This window comes from Strix aluco, chromosome 6 (genome assembly GCF_031877795.1).
Source record: "Strix aluco isolate bStrAlu1 chromosome 6, bStrAlu1.hap1, whole genome shotgun sequence".
Classification (NCBI taxonomy): domain Eukaryota; kingdom Metazoa; phylum Chordata; class Aves; order Strigiformes; family Strigidae; genus Strix; species Strix aluco.
The window spans coordinates 6,364,469-6,382,763 of NC_133936.1; the positions used below are offsets into that span (position 1 = coordinate 6,364,469).

Here is an 18,295-nt window from a genome sequence, read left to right on the forward strand (position 1 = left end):
GTTGTGCATATAAGTTCTCTAACTCCAGTTCCATAAACAGTTCAAGACTGCTCTGGACTGAACTGAACTAGTAATCTGATCATGGACATTTTAAATTAATTCAGATTTTGATGCCACTAAGGCTGGAATACAAATTATATTTTACTTAATCCTTATGCTTGACTGTGATTTCCAAAGTAATTCAGCACTTAATCTATCCATATGGGCTGACTGTCAAAGCACTGCTTAGGTACAAACTTGTCCTGCTAAATCTTTTTTGGCAGTTCCAATTTTGTTTGTTAACATGCTGTGATGAGTGCCATGTCACTAGTGAATTTTATTTTATGCTGACAAAAGCATAATTAGTTATTCACTTTCCCTTTGGTACCTTGAAATTGTTTTCATTTGTAAGTTATTAACTCTGTAGTGGGTAGATGAAGATTGTTTGCTGATTCCACTGCAGTAAATCATGGAGTTCCAAATCTGTCCTTTACTTGTATGGAAGTGATGTTTAGTGCTTGTCGGTAGAGTACACTAAACAATCATTAAATATTTGATATACAAAATAACAGGCATCGATAAGCTGATGACTATTTTAAACTGAAAAGCAGTGATAGACAGCATACATTGTGTATTAAAATATTCCCTGAACTAATTTTCCTTTGTTTAAAATTTCATATGTATAATAACCGGTTGTGGTTGTTACTTCTGCAGTTTGGCTACAAGCACTCTAGCACAAATTCAGACCTATAGTGTCTGTATCACCTCTACCGTATTATTGTGGATTGTAATACATCTTGATATCTTTTGATATTCAACTGTTTGCCTGTAGGTACGAGTCTGATTTGAAGACCGTATGTTTCATCCCTATGTCAGTTGGCTATGGGTTGAATTTTGTATTCTTGTTTTTCCTTTTGTTCCTGCAGTGGCAAACACTATTCATGTTTAAAAAAATACTACTTTGAAATATTTTAAACTTACATTCTTCTATTGTATTTTTGGCTATTTCTACGAAGAAAAGGCAAAATGGTAATTGAGAATACCAAATGAAGAAATATGCATTTGATTGTTGGGGTTTCTGATGTATCAGTCTTTTTTTTTTTAAGTGTGGAAACATATATAGATGAACTCTAAAAGCTTTAATTTGGAATCAAAATCTGTGTCACTATCACTGGCACTGTAGTTATGGCTGGACGTTGTGAATAAACAAAATTATAAGTAATGTCAGTTTTATTAGATTTTTACTGAAGTTTTACTGTTCATCAGCTTTCAAAGTAATTTATGTAGTTATGTAGCATGATTTCTTTTAGTTATCTTTATTTCTTCAGAAGACAGACATACATTATTTCCTTTAATGGATCATTACAGTTGCATATTTGCAAAGGTTCTGAGAACACTGAGGCCAGGCATATCATGTGCATGCTGTGTTACCATTTCCCTGTGTAAATATGAATTTCACTAGATTCATTCTTTATGATATGAAATACAATTTGTTAATATTCTGATTGTGTTAGACATTTTTATGCCCAGATTTTTGTTTACTTCAACTCTAGCTCTGTTATTTTATCAAAGATTAATGCTCTTCTACCACCTAGTTTTGTATAATTCCATATAAAACTTTGTCCTCATACACTGAAGAAATCACTAAGAATTCTACGTAACAGAGGTAGAACACAGTCCTGCAGCTGACCTCAATTTTCTCTGAAATCAAAGGAGGTGAATGATGTTTGGTCATATCAAGTAAAATGTGCAGAGGCCAGGAGATGCCCTCCAGACTTGCACCTTCTACATACAGACACGCACCAAGAGACCTAACAGATTTAGTCCATTTCCCTTGCATTTTTGGAGTGTTTTGTCTTGACAGCAAGAACGTGTCAGGTTGACCAATTTTCTTGTGGCAACGGACGCTGTATTCCGACATCATGGCTGTGTGACAGGGAAGATGACTGTGGAGATGAAACCGATGAAATGACGTCCTGTGGTAAGTAAAGCTGCTTTTGGGTAAAAAAGTCAAATTATTCTATAAAAAATTAAACATGTGAGGATCTCTCTTCGCTTGAACTGATGGATAGAAAAAGTATGAGGGGCCTGTTCTTTTTTATAAGAACTGATAATATTCTTTCTGAAATGGCAAATATAATTTCTTCGATTGATAAATAAACCCAGAGCAAAGGCTTCATTTTCTATTAATGAGTTTTTAACTACAATATCAAATATGCAGATCAATCAATACTTTCCTAATTTACAGCCCATTATCAAATACTGTCACCCTCAAAAATTGATCTTTATCTCGACCGCATACCTCTTCACATGGGCCCCCTCAGCGTATTCTAGTTGTCAATAAAAACAGATTTTGATGGTGTAATTTGCACAAAAAATAAGTCTTGCTTGGTTATATCATGAGAGAGTTTCAGCAGCTTTACTGATTGCTGCTTTACCGAGATATTGCAAAGAGAGGTGCGCTCTCCCTAATCAGCGGCTTCCAAACAATTAAGGTTTTTATAAGTCAGCATGACTGCCTTCATCTGTTTGGCAGGTCACAGGTAACTGCTGTGAGTCTGAGAGCAAAAGGGTCAATGAGCTGTCTGCAGAATATTGTATCAGGGTGTTCCCTGTTTACAAGGTAATATTTGTGATATTATTCAACTTACTAATACGAATTAGTAAGTGTCACAATATAATAGGACGTATTTCTGAAATGACTTTTCAAGAGTTTTCAAGAAAGAATATTGACTGTTTTAATAGCATCAACCATGTAAACATGAAGTGACAGGTTGTGCACAAAAAAATTAAAATCTAAAGTCCACTTGTTAGGATACTTAGTAGTTAGACCTGTATTTTTCTCAGATATAGCTGATATTCTAACTTGATTCACTGTTACAAAACCATACTGTTTCTTAATCAAAATCAAACTATGAAAGCAATGTAGTTGATAAAATATTACCTTTTTGTGGCTTTTTTGAAATGTTAGTGCTGTAAACTTCTTCAGTAGAGTTATTAGAGTTCTAGTACTGATAACAGTTCTTCTGCAAAAATCTCAATACCTATGAAGCACTTGCAGTGGAGAGCGAGAAAATAATAGAAAGTAAATGCATAAATGACAGTCATAGGCTGACATCATGATGCCCTGTGTTCCATAAACATAAATCTCCAGGACCTCCGTTACCAGAGAATCTATGATAGGCAACATGTAGGCTCCAATCACTAAATTCTGTTCATCCGTAATCCCTTAAATTTCTTTAGTTTTGAATTATTCATGACTGGCAAGCAGCTAATACTCATTAGTTGAGTTTACCTTGTTACTTTTTAAGTCCATATGTAATTCACAGCATCTCCTTCTATAACTGCATTCAAGATTTTTCAGGATTTTTACATATGAATAGTTGTTATGCTTCCTGGAATATTTACTTGCTTTCTCTTGTGTTTTTTTTTTTTTCTTATTACTTGTTCCTTTTTCTTCTTCTAATAGTGATATAAACCAGAAAAAAAATAAAGGTAATTTTATATTGATATAATTGATATCTGATCAGTTAATTTCAAAACAGATGACATATTTGATACAATCTAAATCAAAATAAAATCATTATGTGAGTAAAAATTAGAATATTACTAAGGTAAACTTGTAACTGCCATGCTTCAAATCAAGTAAGTCCTGTTGTCTCCAGAGGTAGAATAAGTGATCCCAGTAGACTCATTGTATCTTGCAGTCTCTGAAACTGTAACATTCTGTGTAATGGTACAGCATGGCACTGGGTACTACAACATTTATCTGACTTGCTGTACCCTGTGTTCTCAGACACTTTATCAATACACAGATATTAATGTCATCTTTGTAATTTCTTCCCATGTGTTTTGTTTGGTATCCTGTCAGCTGATCTGGAATATTTATTCAGATGATTTAATCAGCACTTATTTCACCTGCTGCTTTTCAGTTTGGCCAGACTTCTCATATGTTTGATGTTTTAGAATCTTGTTTCTTTATCCTTGAGCACTGCGCTTGTGAAAATGTGTCAAATATTTCATTTTTCATTCTGCCTTATAATTTGATGGCTAATGGGAATGCTAATGGCATTTATTTAGCTATTCTATTTAGTGGTATATATGTTCTTCTATGAAGCAGTTTAAAATTCTTCTTATATTTGCAAGTGTTTATATTGAAAGTAAAATCATGGCTTACTTTTTGTTACCATCACAAATCACTGATTTTTTTTAACTGCATAGTCTTCAGCTATGAATAATTTGTCTCCTATTGATTCAATACCTTAAGCGTGCTGATATTGACACATAGTTGGGGTGAGCCAGTATCATAATGCATACACTTTTTCTTAAGATACAACCAGATTTACCAAGAAGCATGACATTCCTGAAGAAAATTTGAAAAGAGACCCTCCTTATTTTTCTACTGCTTTCCTAAAGGAAACAAAACTTGTGGTCATTTTTTGTGTCCGTTTACCGGAGTTTTCACAAGACAGCTGGGTAGCAGAGAGAAAGGAGCTTGGTGTCTACACTGGAGAGACTTCACTATGAGCTCAAGAGGCACCTTTCTTGCTTTCCCTGTCTGCAGGGCAGTCAGCACAGGGATGGCTGAGGATCAGCTACAGGATGTGCATCCCTTTGCTGTGAAATAGGGAAGGGAAAAGAGTACTGGGGAGACCACAGGCACAATGAGGGGAACTATTATGCCTGTCCTCTAGGGTGTGAGGAAGAGCTGTGGATGATGGTGGAGGCTGGGACTATGAGAAGCAAACACTGGCGATACTTCAAAATGTTCTTGGAAAGGCTGTGGTGGGCTGAGAATCACGAGATGGGTGGTGGTGATGATAATCACAATTCATTTTAATTAGTTTCTGTCTATACAGGTCTTGGGTAGACAGATGAACATAAAGAAAATAGTCATGAAGGCACTCGTATGGAAAATTACATTGAATATATGAGTTAAATTTGTGGGAAAAGTATTGAACAGCTAAAAAGCAAATCTAAAATTGCTTTCAGCTTTGCTTGAAGCACTTAAGGCATATATTGTAGCTAAGTACCATCATAGTTGCCCAACTCCATTACTTGTCTCAGAACAGATTTTTGTTGAAACTGTAATGTGTTCCCCCAAGAAAAACAGCTTTTTTCTTATTAACAAAAAACCCCACAATTTTCTAGGAGTAATTGACAAAGTGTTGTCATCAGTGTTAGCTTTTCTTCCCACCCTTTTCTGTGTCGAAGCAGAATAATCACTTCAGTCTTACAATGTTCTCGGTAATCTCTACATTTTTACTATTAATGCAGCTGGCTTGGTGCTTCATGTGTGACTTTTAAGTCAGAACTTTCCCTGAGCTTCTGTTTTTAAAAAAAACAAAGACTTTTGAATTAACTTTAAAATATTTTCTGCACCAGAAGCATCAAGAGACAGCAAACCCAAGTCAGAAATTTATTGACTTCAATGACTATTTCAATTCTTCTCCTAAGGAAATTTTACATTGCTGTGACATGTTTTAAAAGATTAGAAAAACTCTTCTATACTAATTACATGGCCTAATTATCAAAATCTTTGTGAAGTTTGGCTTTGTTGTCTCAGTTGTACAACACTAGAGGAACCCACTGTAGCTAGAGTAACCTAATGAGGAATACACTTGCAGATCTGTTCTAATCTTTCTTGGGCAGTTTTGGTGTGGCTGACATGACTGTATACCATTCTGGACAGTACTTTCTGTTGCATTTAGGATGTACTGTGTAGGAACTTCCAACCTGAAATCCTTCCGTGACGGACAAACTTGCCTTTAAGTAGCCGTTCGGGCAGATTGTTCACATTGTCATCCTTGGTTTGCATTAGGTATCACTTGCTAAGAGGTGTCTTATTCTCTTGCTGGTCTGTAAAGAGAATTTGGGCTCCTCTTTATTCCTTTTGAATCAAGTTAGACTTTCAGATTGTTTCCCACAAATATTCAGATTTTGTAAAGCAGGTCTTGTATTTTCCAAACCAAACGGGTACAAGCGCTCTTTAACATGTTAATGATATGAATGCACATACCTAGCCATGTCATTGGTTTTAGAAGAGCAAGAAAAAATCGAAGTTGTTCTGTGCAGAAGCATATTAGACAATTATAAAAACAAATCTCTGTGTGTAATATAGATGAGTCTCTATGAATGATATTGTCTCAGTTTTCTACTGCTTTTACTGGAATGCTTGGAGGAAACGATTGTAAATACTGACATTTTCATTTTGGATTTTATTATGTCAGTGTACAGTAACTTTATTTCTTGACTGTTCTTTTGCTTGGTACTTAACCTTCTCATTTTATAGTCTTCCATTTCCTGTCTTCTACTGGCAGTGCTATTGCACTTGAAGAACTTTTTTATATAAACAAACACATATGGTTTGTATCCATCATCGAGCTATAATTTTGTCGTAAACATTTAGCATGCTTAGTGGCAAAGACAGCCCTGGTCTGATGGGAATATAGGACCACGTTATATGACACAGAATAATGCATTTCCATGGTCCATGTTGAGGAAGGATAGGGTTTGGACTAGTATTTACAGTTAAAAGCCTTTTTATCCTCTCTTTTTGGTGTCTCACCTTTTTCTTCTCTCCAGATTAAGTATCTGGCAGGTGCAAATGTTTGATATAATACACTTGTGTAAGTTATGTGTATAGGAAGGTGGAAGAATATTACTAAAGAAGACATCTATTAAATAGTTTTCATTTCTTTTTGAACACCTTCACAGAATTCCCAACGTGTGAGCCACTAACTCAATTTATATGCAAAAATGGAAGATGCATTAGCAGCAAATGGCTCTGTGATTCTGGCAAGTATCAAGTATTCTGTATTGTAAATGAATATGTTAGATATTACATAAATATTGCTTTGATATTCTGCTTCTGAGACTGATATTGCCAGTTGTGCTTGTAAGTGGTTGGAAAATAAATACAGTATTCTTAAATTACTGACCTGACCTAGAAAGCAGCAATATTGAAACTTCATATAAGGAATGATGCAGGGATATGATAATAGTTACAAATAGTATATTCTGTAGAATGAAGTGTGATGATTAAAAAAAAAGAAACTAAGCTATTGCTTATGAAAGTATTTTCTACTTAAAAAAAAAAATATTTCCATTGATGAAAATATCTGATTTTTTTTTTTGTTGTTTGAGGACAAGTTCAATTTAATAAATTCCCTCAAAAGGGTAAGCTAGGAAAACTTTATAATGTAGTTTGAATGATAGCTGTTCAAATGAATCTTCTCTCTGAGCTTGTGATGTGGGCATGATGTCATGCCAGTCCTAATAACATTGGGTTGGTTCTTCATCCACCGTAGTGTTTGATATTACTATAATTTTATGAGGCTGACAGGTATTCATAGCCATAAATGGACCGATTCCCCAGATTATCGCAGTGTGCTTACTGAAATTCTGTGCAAGGATACCCTTTAGTGTTTACCTAACATATTTATCTTTTCCCTCCCTTGGTGATCACGATCAAATTATGGGAATTGCTTTAAGACTGTTGTAATGACTACAACATTAGAGTAATGAGAAACTACATTCCACCTTTATTGATGTGCTGCCGTCTTTCTCCACCTTACACTGTTGCAAGTACATGGAAAGAACATTTGTAATACTATTGAAAAGAAGTCCTGACATCAGGTTTTTGTTTCGGTTTATATGAAGCTCTGTGTGTGTGTGATTCAACTGTCTAATTTAACTCAATGAATCGCTGAGAATAAAGTAAAACCACTGGTTTTAGAAGCCTGAGTAGTTACACACAACTAAAGAAATTAAGAAAATCTACAGCCTTCTCATGTTTGTTGGTGTCTGTGATTGAACAGCTGTGAATAAGTGTAAGGGATTAGACTATCCAAAATGACAGAGCGAGCACCAAGTGCTGTTGGTGAATCAGAGTTAAGGAATTATTTGTATTAGAAATAATTTTACCCTATGCCTGTGGGAAGTAAACTGTTTTATTTACTGCACATTAATTTTCTCTTGCCTTTTTGGAAATGTCTTTTTCGCCTTGCTTTTTTTTAATCTTTTAAAATAATTTTAAAAATTAATATTTGCAGATGACGACTGTGGTGATGGAAGCGATGAACTAAGCTGTATTCACTCATGTTCTGCTGATCAATTCAGATGTTTTAATGGTAGATGTATCCCAAGTCACTGGGCGTGTGATGGTGACAATGACTGTGGAGATTTCAGTGATGAAACCAAAACTAACTGCAGCAAGGAAGGTTAGCTTTTTTTCCTTCCTACATTTTAATACTTATACGTACAGGGAATACTTTATTGTAAATACAGAGGACCTGTCTGCAGTCAATGGAAAAATAGAAAATACTTTTAACTTTGGTAAAGGTTGGAATGGAAAATGTCAAGTGTAATATGATAATACAGAAGTGTATCGTAGAGGGAAGAATGCATTTGAAAACATAATGGGTATTATACTGAGGTAAGTTTCGTAGTTTTACTGAATTACGCTAAATACGATGTTTGTCCTATTGCAGAGGTGTATGCTGCCTAGATAAAGAGACTGTAAGCATCATTCCTTAAGCTACTGTTTATATTTTCTGGGGTTTTTATGCAGTAACACTCTCATTTTTGTGTGATTCAAGTTTTTGGTTTGTTGTGGGTTTTTTTTCCCAATAGTGTTACTGAAGCATAAAAATGTTTTAACAAACTACACTCCCATTTAAATGCCAGAGATAGAAGGGGAGGATGCTTGTAGCAGAGGGTAAAGAATAACCAGATAAGAATGAGGGAATATTTTTTTCCCATATTTTTCTCATAGTGATTTTTCCACAACAGAGTAATTGTACAGTTTATTGGTCCTTTTTCATAAGTTTATATTCTAAATCTAGTTGCAGACCTCCTACACATAAATGAATTAGAAGAATGTTATGCATAAGTGAAGTCTTTAATTTTTATATATTTACAAAAGTTATTATTTTTATGTATCAAAGTAATTGGTCTGGAACTAAAGTCTTTACTTCCCACCCATTCATGTCCATCTCAGAGCTTCAAGTCCCGCTCTACCTTTTTATACAATACCACGTTATGTTGGGATTTGCACCACTGTCTCTGAAATAGCACTGTTTTACACAGTTATTGTCAGTTCATACATCTGTGTCCTGCTCTGCTACGTGATGCACACTTTCCAGCAACTTGTATTTGCTTTATTATAGAATGCAAGAATGCAGATTATCTAGGAAAAAAAAACCAAGGGAGCTTTTAATAAAATAAACCATAAATATTTATAGACAGTGGTATAAGAATTTATTCAGATAATGCTTTTTGGTACAAACAGGAATGTGTAAGTTTATCATTACTTCAAAGTATATGTTATTGTCATTAGTATGTTATGAAATACCAGAAGTACTCACAGTGATAATAGTTTGGGAAAAGAAGGGCAAAGATAAAATTGAAAAGGCCATCATCTAGAAAATACTTAAAGAATTAAGTATGTGATGAATAATTAAAATCACACCGTTATTGTGCTTTGAAACATTCAAGACTGATTCCATAGCTGCACTGAGCTGAAGTTCATTTCTGTGGAATTCAGAAAGGCTACAACTAGTCTGCCAGTGCTGTGATAGCACAAGCCAAGCAGGTGTCAGAGCAGACACCTTTCATGTTTTCTGAACTAAGAGATGGACCTTGTTGGAAAAAAGATGAGAATGAAGAGGGAGGAGGGAGTGTAGCTTGAGGGTGAGAAGCAGGCTTACAAAGCACCAGGTAAGCTCTATCAGCCTTGGTCCTCCTTACATCTCCAAATTCATTCTTGAACAGCTGTGCCAAAAAAAAAAAAAAAAAAAAAAAATTGGTATTTACCTTGAGCCATTGGTGGAAGTGGGGGGAGTGAAGGGAGTTAGCAGGGTAAAGAAGAGCTTTTCTGAAGCTTCTGTTGGAGTGATGAGCTTTGAGTGTTACACCTGGGGCCTCTGATTTTGGCTTTGGTTAGGAAGGGGGATTCTAAGTCACTGTAGACTTGGCATGGAAAAAACTCACATGAGCAAACTCTGCAATGTATTTCTTATTTTCCTAAGAAACTCCCTCTCCTAGAAGATGCAGTGGGAAGGAATTTGAGTGCAGTCCTGATGGGAGCTGTGTTCCTGAGTTGTGGCGTTGTGATGGAGAAAAGGACTGTGAAGATGGTAGTGATGAAAAAGGCTGTAATGGAACTATACGACTATGTGATGAAAAAACAAAGTTCTCCTGCAAGAGTACAGGTATATGCTTGCAGATATGTTTGGCTGTCATTTACTCATTTTGTGTGTGTGTGTGATTTGATCACATATCTCCTATTTGAATACTGCTTTTAATGTTTAATACTATTGAGGTGACGTTACTTATTGTACTCATGATAAGAAAAGAATATTAATATACTTCCCCTAACCTGTTTTCTGATTTACAATATAAAATGGATGGGTTTAGAGAGAACTTAAAGCTGAAAGTGTTTTATATAATAGTACATCAAACCAAATACTTAAATGTAGTATTTAATACTACTTCTTCAAAGTCCAGGTATTTTCTTCTATTTTCCATCTTTGACCCTAGAAGTAAGTTGATTGAAATGGTATAAAGTAATTAACTAGAAGACTTCAAAGAATCAGAACTACAGCACTGGAAAGTCGAACCATAATATTGGAAGAAAAAAGCATTCTTTGAGAATGTTTAAAATCAAATTTTGTTAAGTACACTTCATAAAAAAACGTGCAAGGGATGTGAAAGTCTTTAGATGAAGTGATTTTGCAAAATAATGCTTAGATGGAACATGTTCTTAAGGGACGGTCCAGTTAAGGAATAAATTAATATATGTCAGCATTGTATTAATCTTTTTCCGGTTTCTTTCAAAGCTTAATGGAATATTAGAGGTAAAATAACTTTCAAAGCAAAATTTAATTCAGGATATAATAAGTAGTAATATTATTTCTATTAGGCAACTATAATTATTACAGGAAAGGATGTCTAATGCCTGTGTTACAGCTAAGCATGATAAATGTTGCAGTCTAGTTACGTGAGCTCTGTCCAAAAGTACTTGTGAACATTTATGAATACAGTAAGATAGTTTATTCAAATCTACAGTATGAACAGAGGTCATTTTTAATACATGAACTACTTCAGGATGTCCTAGAAATGCTTGGAGGTTTTCTGCTACTTGGACTTTAAAATTATAGAAATCATAATGTCTGGATAAATATGGAAAACTGAATTCCATTTAAACAAAACACTTCCTCTGTGTTCTTACAGTTTCCATGAAGATGTATAGAACAAGTAGCTGCTCAATGAAATAGCTTCAATAATAAAAAGGGATTATTCTCTTTTAATAGAATGGTCTGTTTCCTGAAACAGACTGATAGAAACCCTGACACAGGAAGGGCACTTCCTGATACTTCTGCCTAGTGCTTAAATGGGGAAAAGGTCTCAGACTACACTGCCTCATTATACACTTACCTGAGTTTACAGTCGTGCACCGGGAGGGCAATATCTCAGTCAGTTTAGAGGATGAAATGTGACTTCTCTGGCTGCCACATATAAATACAGCAAAAAAAATTATTTTCATCAACCATTTGCTAAATTCAAGGGTATATGGCTTTGATTTAGAGAAAATGGAATCATGCATGTTTGTTGCGTGGAAACATCACTTCAGAAATCAGTTGTGATGGTTTCATCCATATTTTTTTTTCTTTCGCTATTTTCCTTCCATCAATCCTGGAAGGAGCAAAACTGCTGTTCCAGAGGAGGCATGTTGGTAATGCATAGGAACAGGAACTTGCAAAAGCAAATCTTTGTTTAGATACTCTTCAGTTTAATTCCACATGGTGGGACAAATGAGTAGTAACAGTTTTATGAGAAATAGTTTGTGTCACGATCCTTTTAGGTTTCAGAATAAATGTAATTTTCTCTGTGGGTTATTCTAAAGAAATAATACTGTCTGGCTTCCACATTTATGAGAATTGTTCAGATGAGGAGAAATTGGCTAATTCTCCACTTATAAATTGCTAGATGGTGGCATCCTATTTCCTAATACAGGATATGATGGGTCTGGGTAAGAACGTGTGTATGGGGGTAAGTGAAACAGTCAATATGTTTTGAGGGAAATGACAGTTGGTGAGAAGAGTAATAGTGAAATGTTACTGCCCACTTTTTTCCTTACTGCTTTTTTTGGTTTATGGCTGTAAATAGTAGCTGCAGGGTCTTTCTTTACTGTAGTGCTTGCTGGCTCTGCTTAGTCTGTCACAATGCCACAGGCATGAGTGTCATGTTACAATTATACCATTTGTCACCCTACAGCCAAATGTGATTTTTCTGCTTAATGTGGTCTCAAGAACCCATCATATCCAGCCCCTTTTCTGATATGCACTTCAGAATGTCCAACAGAGGGTATTCTAAACCTTATGTAGATAGCCCTTTAGTAATTTGCGTCTAATAGTTAAACATTTTTTCCTTCTAAGTCATCTGAATCTCTGCTGCAAACTTAGTTGACTGTCTTCATCTTTTCACCTGTATAAAAACCTTTTGGATATTGAAAGACTTCTGTCATATGTCTCCTTAACCACATCTTTTGTTGAATAAACAAATACTTTGTTTTTTCCCTCACATGTCTTTTTTTTTATTTTATATTTTTAAACCTTTAGTATTTTTGTAAGTCTCACCGGAGCTGTCCAACCTGTATAGTTCTTGGAACCACGGTATCCAAAGTCAGCCAAAATGCTTCAGGGCACTTGAGTTAACAGATTTCAGAATGATATTTCTAATTTTTTCAAGAACATCACACAGTTGTTTGTGGTGAGGTGTGATGAAAAATTATACTAGAGTTTGCGCAGTGGTAGAATATGAGATGCAGTAACTACCTGTTTGAGACTGACTACTGTTTGACTGCTTCTAGCCAGTTATTTTCTGCTTCTAAATTAAATTAGACTTCTTTTAAATTAGACTAGACTAAATTAGATTAAGATCCAACTTCCTATTTTAAATTCTGATTCTGTCCTCCAAAAATTATCGGCACATACTTCAACTCACTTTTATGTACTACATAAATCTATCTTTTTTTTTTATTCCATCTCCCTGCTTTGCAGTTAGTAGTACTGGACCAAGAGCAGAATCTGTGCAATCTCACTTTAAAAGTAATCTAATTACTCTAATGATCATAATCAGTACTTCTGTGAAGACAAATGCAAAAGAGCCATGAATACTTCAGTTTAGTAAGCAGTAGATCTGAACTGTAAGGTATATTTGTCATACTTACTGCTTCTTATATTTCTTTCAAGAAGCAGTTAATTTTGTATCTTACCATTTTTAATGCTACCCTGTGGGCTATTATTTTATACTTCTCTTTTCTCACATGTTAATAATATATTAGAAAGAAAAAAAAGGATGAGGGAAGAAGGAGGATTTCTTTTGAGAGCAACAATAGTACTGTCTGGATAGGGAGTGTAAGAGTCAAGATGCAAGTATGTGACAAGTAGAGAAGAATGGAGAGATGTTGATACTGAGGAAGGCTGGGAAGGAAGAGTCTTCAAGAAGATGATGAAAAATTGGTAGGGCTGCCCTACAGATTCTGTGAGGGTTGAGGAGGAAAGGGTAACTGGGGAGAGTTATGGCATGAGAGGAGTTTAGAAAGGGAAGATTTAGTAAGAGCATAAGAATGGGACGCATGGAGGAATTCAAAGCTAAGGTGGGAAGGGTCTCGGTCATAAGGTGGGTTTACCAGTGTTGCTTCCACTTGTTTCCTGCCTGCTCTGTTTCTTCCCTCACTTTTAGATCTTTCGAGCTGCACATCTTGTACAACTACTTTAATAACCTTTCTGAACATAATGATGGTTCAGAATGATTAAATTCCTGACTGGAGGGGTAGATTCAGTTGACATTAAATAAAAAGAAGCCACCACAGCAAGTAATCTAAAAAATCGTATCTGTTATTCCAGTACCGTTTTATCCTCAGTTCCTGGTGTCATTGTTTTCTGTGGTGACAGCTGTCGTCTTTAGGCCCTGAAATTTTTTCTCCTGTCTCATCCAGGAGACACTTATAAACATCTGCTTTCTACTAAAACCTTTTAAATACCAGAAATGTTCTTGAAACAGTGTAGTTCAGAGTATGTCTTGGGTGTGTTCTCCAAGAAAAACAAGATCAGTGGCCACCACATTATTTTGTTAAATGTGTCAGATTAGAATGTTATTTCATTTTGATGGAAATGAGGTTGAGTCCATTCTATAGGTTAGGAAGGCATTACAGCTTTAGGCAGTAAAAAATAAGAGGAAACTGGATGCAATTAACACTCCTCCAAAGTAATTTTTCTATAGTTGAATATATAATCAGTCAAAAAACTTTATGGGCTCAGTATCCCAACAAAGAATGAACAGTGTATAAAAAGATAATTCTCTTGTACTTGCTAATAATTGTAGGAACTAAAAAATGTTGGAGAAGCACTTGGATCAGGATTTCCCACATACTTGTTGCTTCACAACTTCTGATTCACTACTTAACACGTTTCTTCTGTGTTATACAATAGCGCTACGGAAAATAACAGATATATCCACTGAGGCAATTAATTTATGATAAAATTTAACTGAAGAGTTTCCTGGAAACAAAAAATATAAGTTTCAATGAGGGGCAATAAAGCAAAAATGCTTTAGTGAATTTTAAGTAATGATTTCAAGACAGTCATAATACTTCACTAAGTTAATCTCTTTGGAATTTTGGCAAAGATTAATTCCTTGAAAGTATATTCTACTTAAGAACATGTCATAGCTATCATAGTGGAAGATAAATCTTCTATTATAAAACATATCTTCATTAAGGTAAGAGAAAGGCAGGAAAACTGATTTGCTCTGTAAACATTTGTATGTATAAAAGATTAAAAAACAGATTAGGAGCTCTACTAGAAGCAACGTCAATTTACTTTGGGATCTGGTTAGTTTGCTTGACGTTAGTATTTTTTATTAGCTCTCATTCTATTGCTGTGTTGTAATAATATATAAAATCAATGATCATTTCAAGGTAATAAAGAATATGGATACTTTTTTGAAAGACTTGTGATTGCACATAATGATAAACTTCATACATATCACGCATAAAACCTTGTTTCCTTGTGTCTATGCAATTCTGTTTGTTCAGTGCAGGATATTTGGAACTCTTACCAGTGTAGAAAATGGTGAAAACTTTTCATTCTAATTGAAACCACTCCCTGTTCAAGTTTTCCAGGTGATTTTTTCACTGGTAAAGTTATGTTCTGTTGTTTGAAATTACACTCACTGTAGTATGATCCTGAAGTTTCACTTGTTGCTTTTCTTCGCCAAAAGTGAAAAGTCTCACATTTACCTTGAGTGCTGCAGAAATATATCTTTTTCATTGGTCTTGTTTCATTGTATTTTATCCTGTTGTCATTCTGTGAGGACATCAGCACCCTTCCCATCGAAACAAGACTAAAATATCAAACAAAAAAACATTACACTAATCATAAGTAAACGCTTCTTTTAAAGGAAATTGAAATCTGATACTGTATTATGGCAGACAGTAGAGATGCAGTTAGGGACAGTTACTACGTTGTCATCAGCAATACGGAATCTCTTTTGAGGTGGTTTTATATTGAACCGTATCACGGTCAACACAGAGTCAAAGCCCGTAGAAGATTTGACACTGAGGTGTATTAACCAACAATATTAGAGTTTTACCCTAGTTGATTGTTTCACACAGTCACTCGTGTGCTTCCCGCACAAAGTCATAATCAGTCTTAATTTCCTACTGGGAAAACTGCTGCTAAACTGGGAAAGTTGGACAGAAAGTCGTGTCAGTTCCTGCTGTGCAACAGTTTGCAGTTACCGATCTCAGGCATTACCAGTCAGTCCCTGGGCATCCACCAGCAATAGATCCAGACATTGTCAGGATCTTCTTTCACATTCCAGCCTGATTTTCTCTACCTAAATAGTTTATAGGGAGAAACACAGTGCAAGATCAGCTTCCTAACCCATGGTTCTACCTGCTGTCTCTTTATTAATCAGAGAATAAGTACATGACACTTCTGTTCAGTCCAGGTGTTATCAAAATTTACAACTAGCCCCTGCTGGTTATAGCTAGCAAGTAAAAAGCTTATGCTTGAGAGTTGAAAAATAGTTTGGAACAGGAGTGTACACACACACCCCCCTGTAAGTAGTATCATTCACAATCTTGGTTATTTTTCACCTATCCCTGGCTTCAGTGATTCTAATTTAATACCTGTATGTTTTCTAAAGATCAAACCCCCTTTCTCAATCAAGAGACTGTCTTCCATCTCTAAACACTGATGGTCAGCACAAAAGTGGAATTTTTTTCCCCTTTTGATGAGTGAAGGAAATGATCTGAACCCTGGCTTGATAAAACTGAAATCATGTAAGAAATTTCATCTGCTGTAATGTTTTGTCTAAAAGTTGATCAGTTATCTGACATAATCTGGGAATGTATTATGTATACTTCCTTGAAAGATTTTTGTTTCTCAAATACAGGCTAATAGAAAGTCCATATACCGAAACATTGCTCCTATGGAGCTTCTGTGGCTGTTGCAGTAGAAGATAAAGAAAGAGGGATGAAGAAATGCAGAAACTAAAAAAAAAAAAGTTTAGTATAATTTGGAATATTTAACAGATTATGAGGATGTGACCTGTATGCAGTTCTGTTCAGCACCGAAATAATTAGGATTGATGTTGTTTGGAAAATTAGACTGTCAACACTGATGTGGATGATGCTTCAGAGTACAAGTCTGAGCTGGTTTCTTTCTGTTAATTTAAGAGGAAAATACTGTTAATAGAAAAGCATAATTAAAAAAAAAATTCTGTGTAATGTTACTGAAGGCTTTTTCTAAAGTTTTCTTCCGGTCTGATTTCCTGTGTTTATTGTCTCTTTCCTCCAAGGGAGATGCATTAGCAAAGCGTGGCTATGTGATGGCGATATTGATTGTGAGGATCAGTCTGATGAGGATAATTGCGAGGGCTATATGTGTGGACCACCAAAATACCCTTGTGCTAATGATACCTCCATCTGCCTACAGCCTGAGAAGCTCTGCAATGGGAGAAGAGATTGTCCTGATGGATCTGATGAAGGCGATCTTTGTGGTACTTCTTTTAGACACATTTTTCCTGATTATTCTTCATATTGTCTGTCACAATACTTCCTGTTGAAAAAAAAAAATGGTTTTCATGTTAATCTTACTGAAATTTTATCACAGTAGCCTATGTCAAGATTTTTACTTCATTTAAATCATACTGATTTGTGCTTGAAGTATTAGTTTTCTTCAAATAAGGGAAAACATAGTTCCTTAGGTAAGTCTTTCATTTCCTAACCCCTTAAAATACTCCTAGAGGTAAACAGTTTAAAAGGCTCTGGTATATATGAAAGGATTTCAGGTAATTTGCAGTTCTCTCTAACTAGAAAAGCTTGAGTTGGTAGAATCCTGGCAGTAGCTGTGTAGGACTTCATGAAGAAATGCATTGGGATGACTAGAAAGAGTTAAGATATCTCCCTGATGGTGGTGTTGAAAAGGTTTCATGGCATGTCAGACAATGTAGGTTATCTCAGCAAAATTGTATTCAGTAAAAAATATGCAAAACTAATTTTAATAAATCTGACAGAAGTATATCAGATAACCTAGCTGAATTATTATAAAATACAAGATAAAATGAATAGATCTTAAAAGAACTTGTAGTACTACAGCAGTAGTATTGTACTGTAGTGATGGTTTAGGATAAGAAGTGAAACATGGTTTGTAGGAACAATTTAGGTAATTTTATAATTCCTTTTTATCATATCAACAATTTGCCTGTCTGCACTGACCTTGCTTTGCATAAAGTTTTACAATCTCCAGCATTCTGTTACAAAGCATTTGGAGATGTTTGCAAGCATTTTCACCCTCTAGGGTGGATCTTTACTCGGAGATCCTGCACTGGGCTACACGCAGTTGCTTAGTGTAGGAGGCAGAGTTCCCTGGCAGGTCAACAGCTTCTGCAAGGTATGGCAAAGAGATCTTTACACTTGTCCTGCTCTGTTGGTCTGCAGACTGTACTGTAAGAGGGATCTTAAATTCAGTGTTACTTTGGAATATATTAAGATTATGTTGTAGATCTAAATCATCTAAGAGCTATGTATGAATCACATGCTGTCTAGACTCCAGTTGAAAGAAACTGTAGCATAAGGTCATTTATATTATCTTTATGCTATTTCTGTGGTTGGACAATTATCTTCCTAATAGTAGTAGCTCATTATGACACCTATACACTGTTGGATACTGTACAGAGCCAAACTAACAGTTGTTGCAACTTTTAGATGATGTGTTATTAGTCAACAGGTATTTCAGCAGTT

The 18,295-nt window shown here is 35.2% G+C and overlaps 1 protein-coding gene across 1 annotated transcript in view; it reads left to right on the forward strand.

The window, feature by feature from the left end:
• Nucleotides 1-18,295, forward strand: part of LRP1B (LDL receptor related protein 1B) — a 750,913-nt gene that overhangs the window by 477,611 nt on the left and 255,007 nt on the right. The window contains exons 17-21 of the mRNA XM_074828545.1: nt 1,844-1,960; nt 6,697-6,777; nt 8,034-8,201; nt 10,011-10,193; nt 16,852-17,052. Of these exons, the coding sequence (XP_074684646.1) occupies nt 1,844-1,960; nt 6,697-6,777; nt 8,034-8,201; nt 10,011-10,193; nt 16,852-17,052 (750 nt within the window). The remainder of the gene's footprint in view (nt 1-1,843; nt 1,961-6,696; nt 6,778-8,033; nt 8,202-10,010; nt 10,194-16,851; nt 17,053-18,295) is intronic.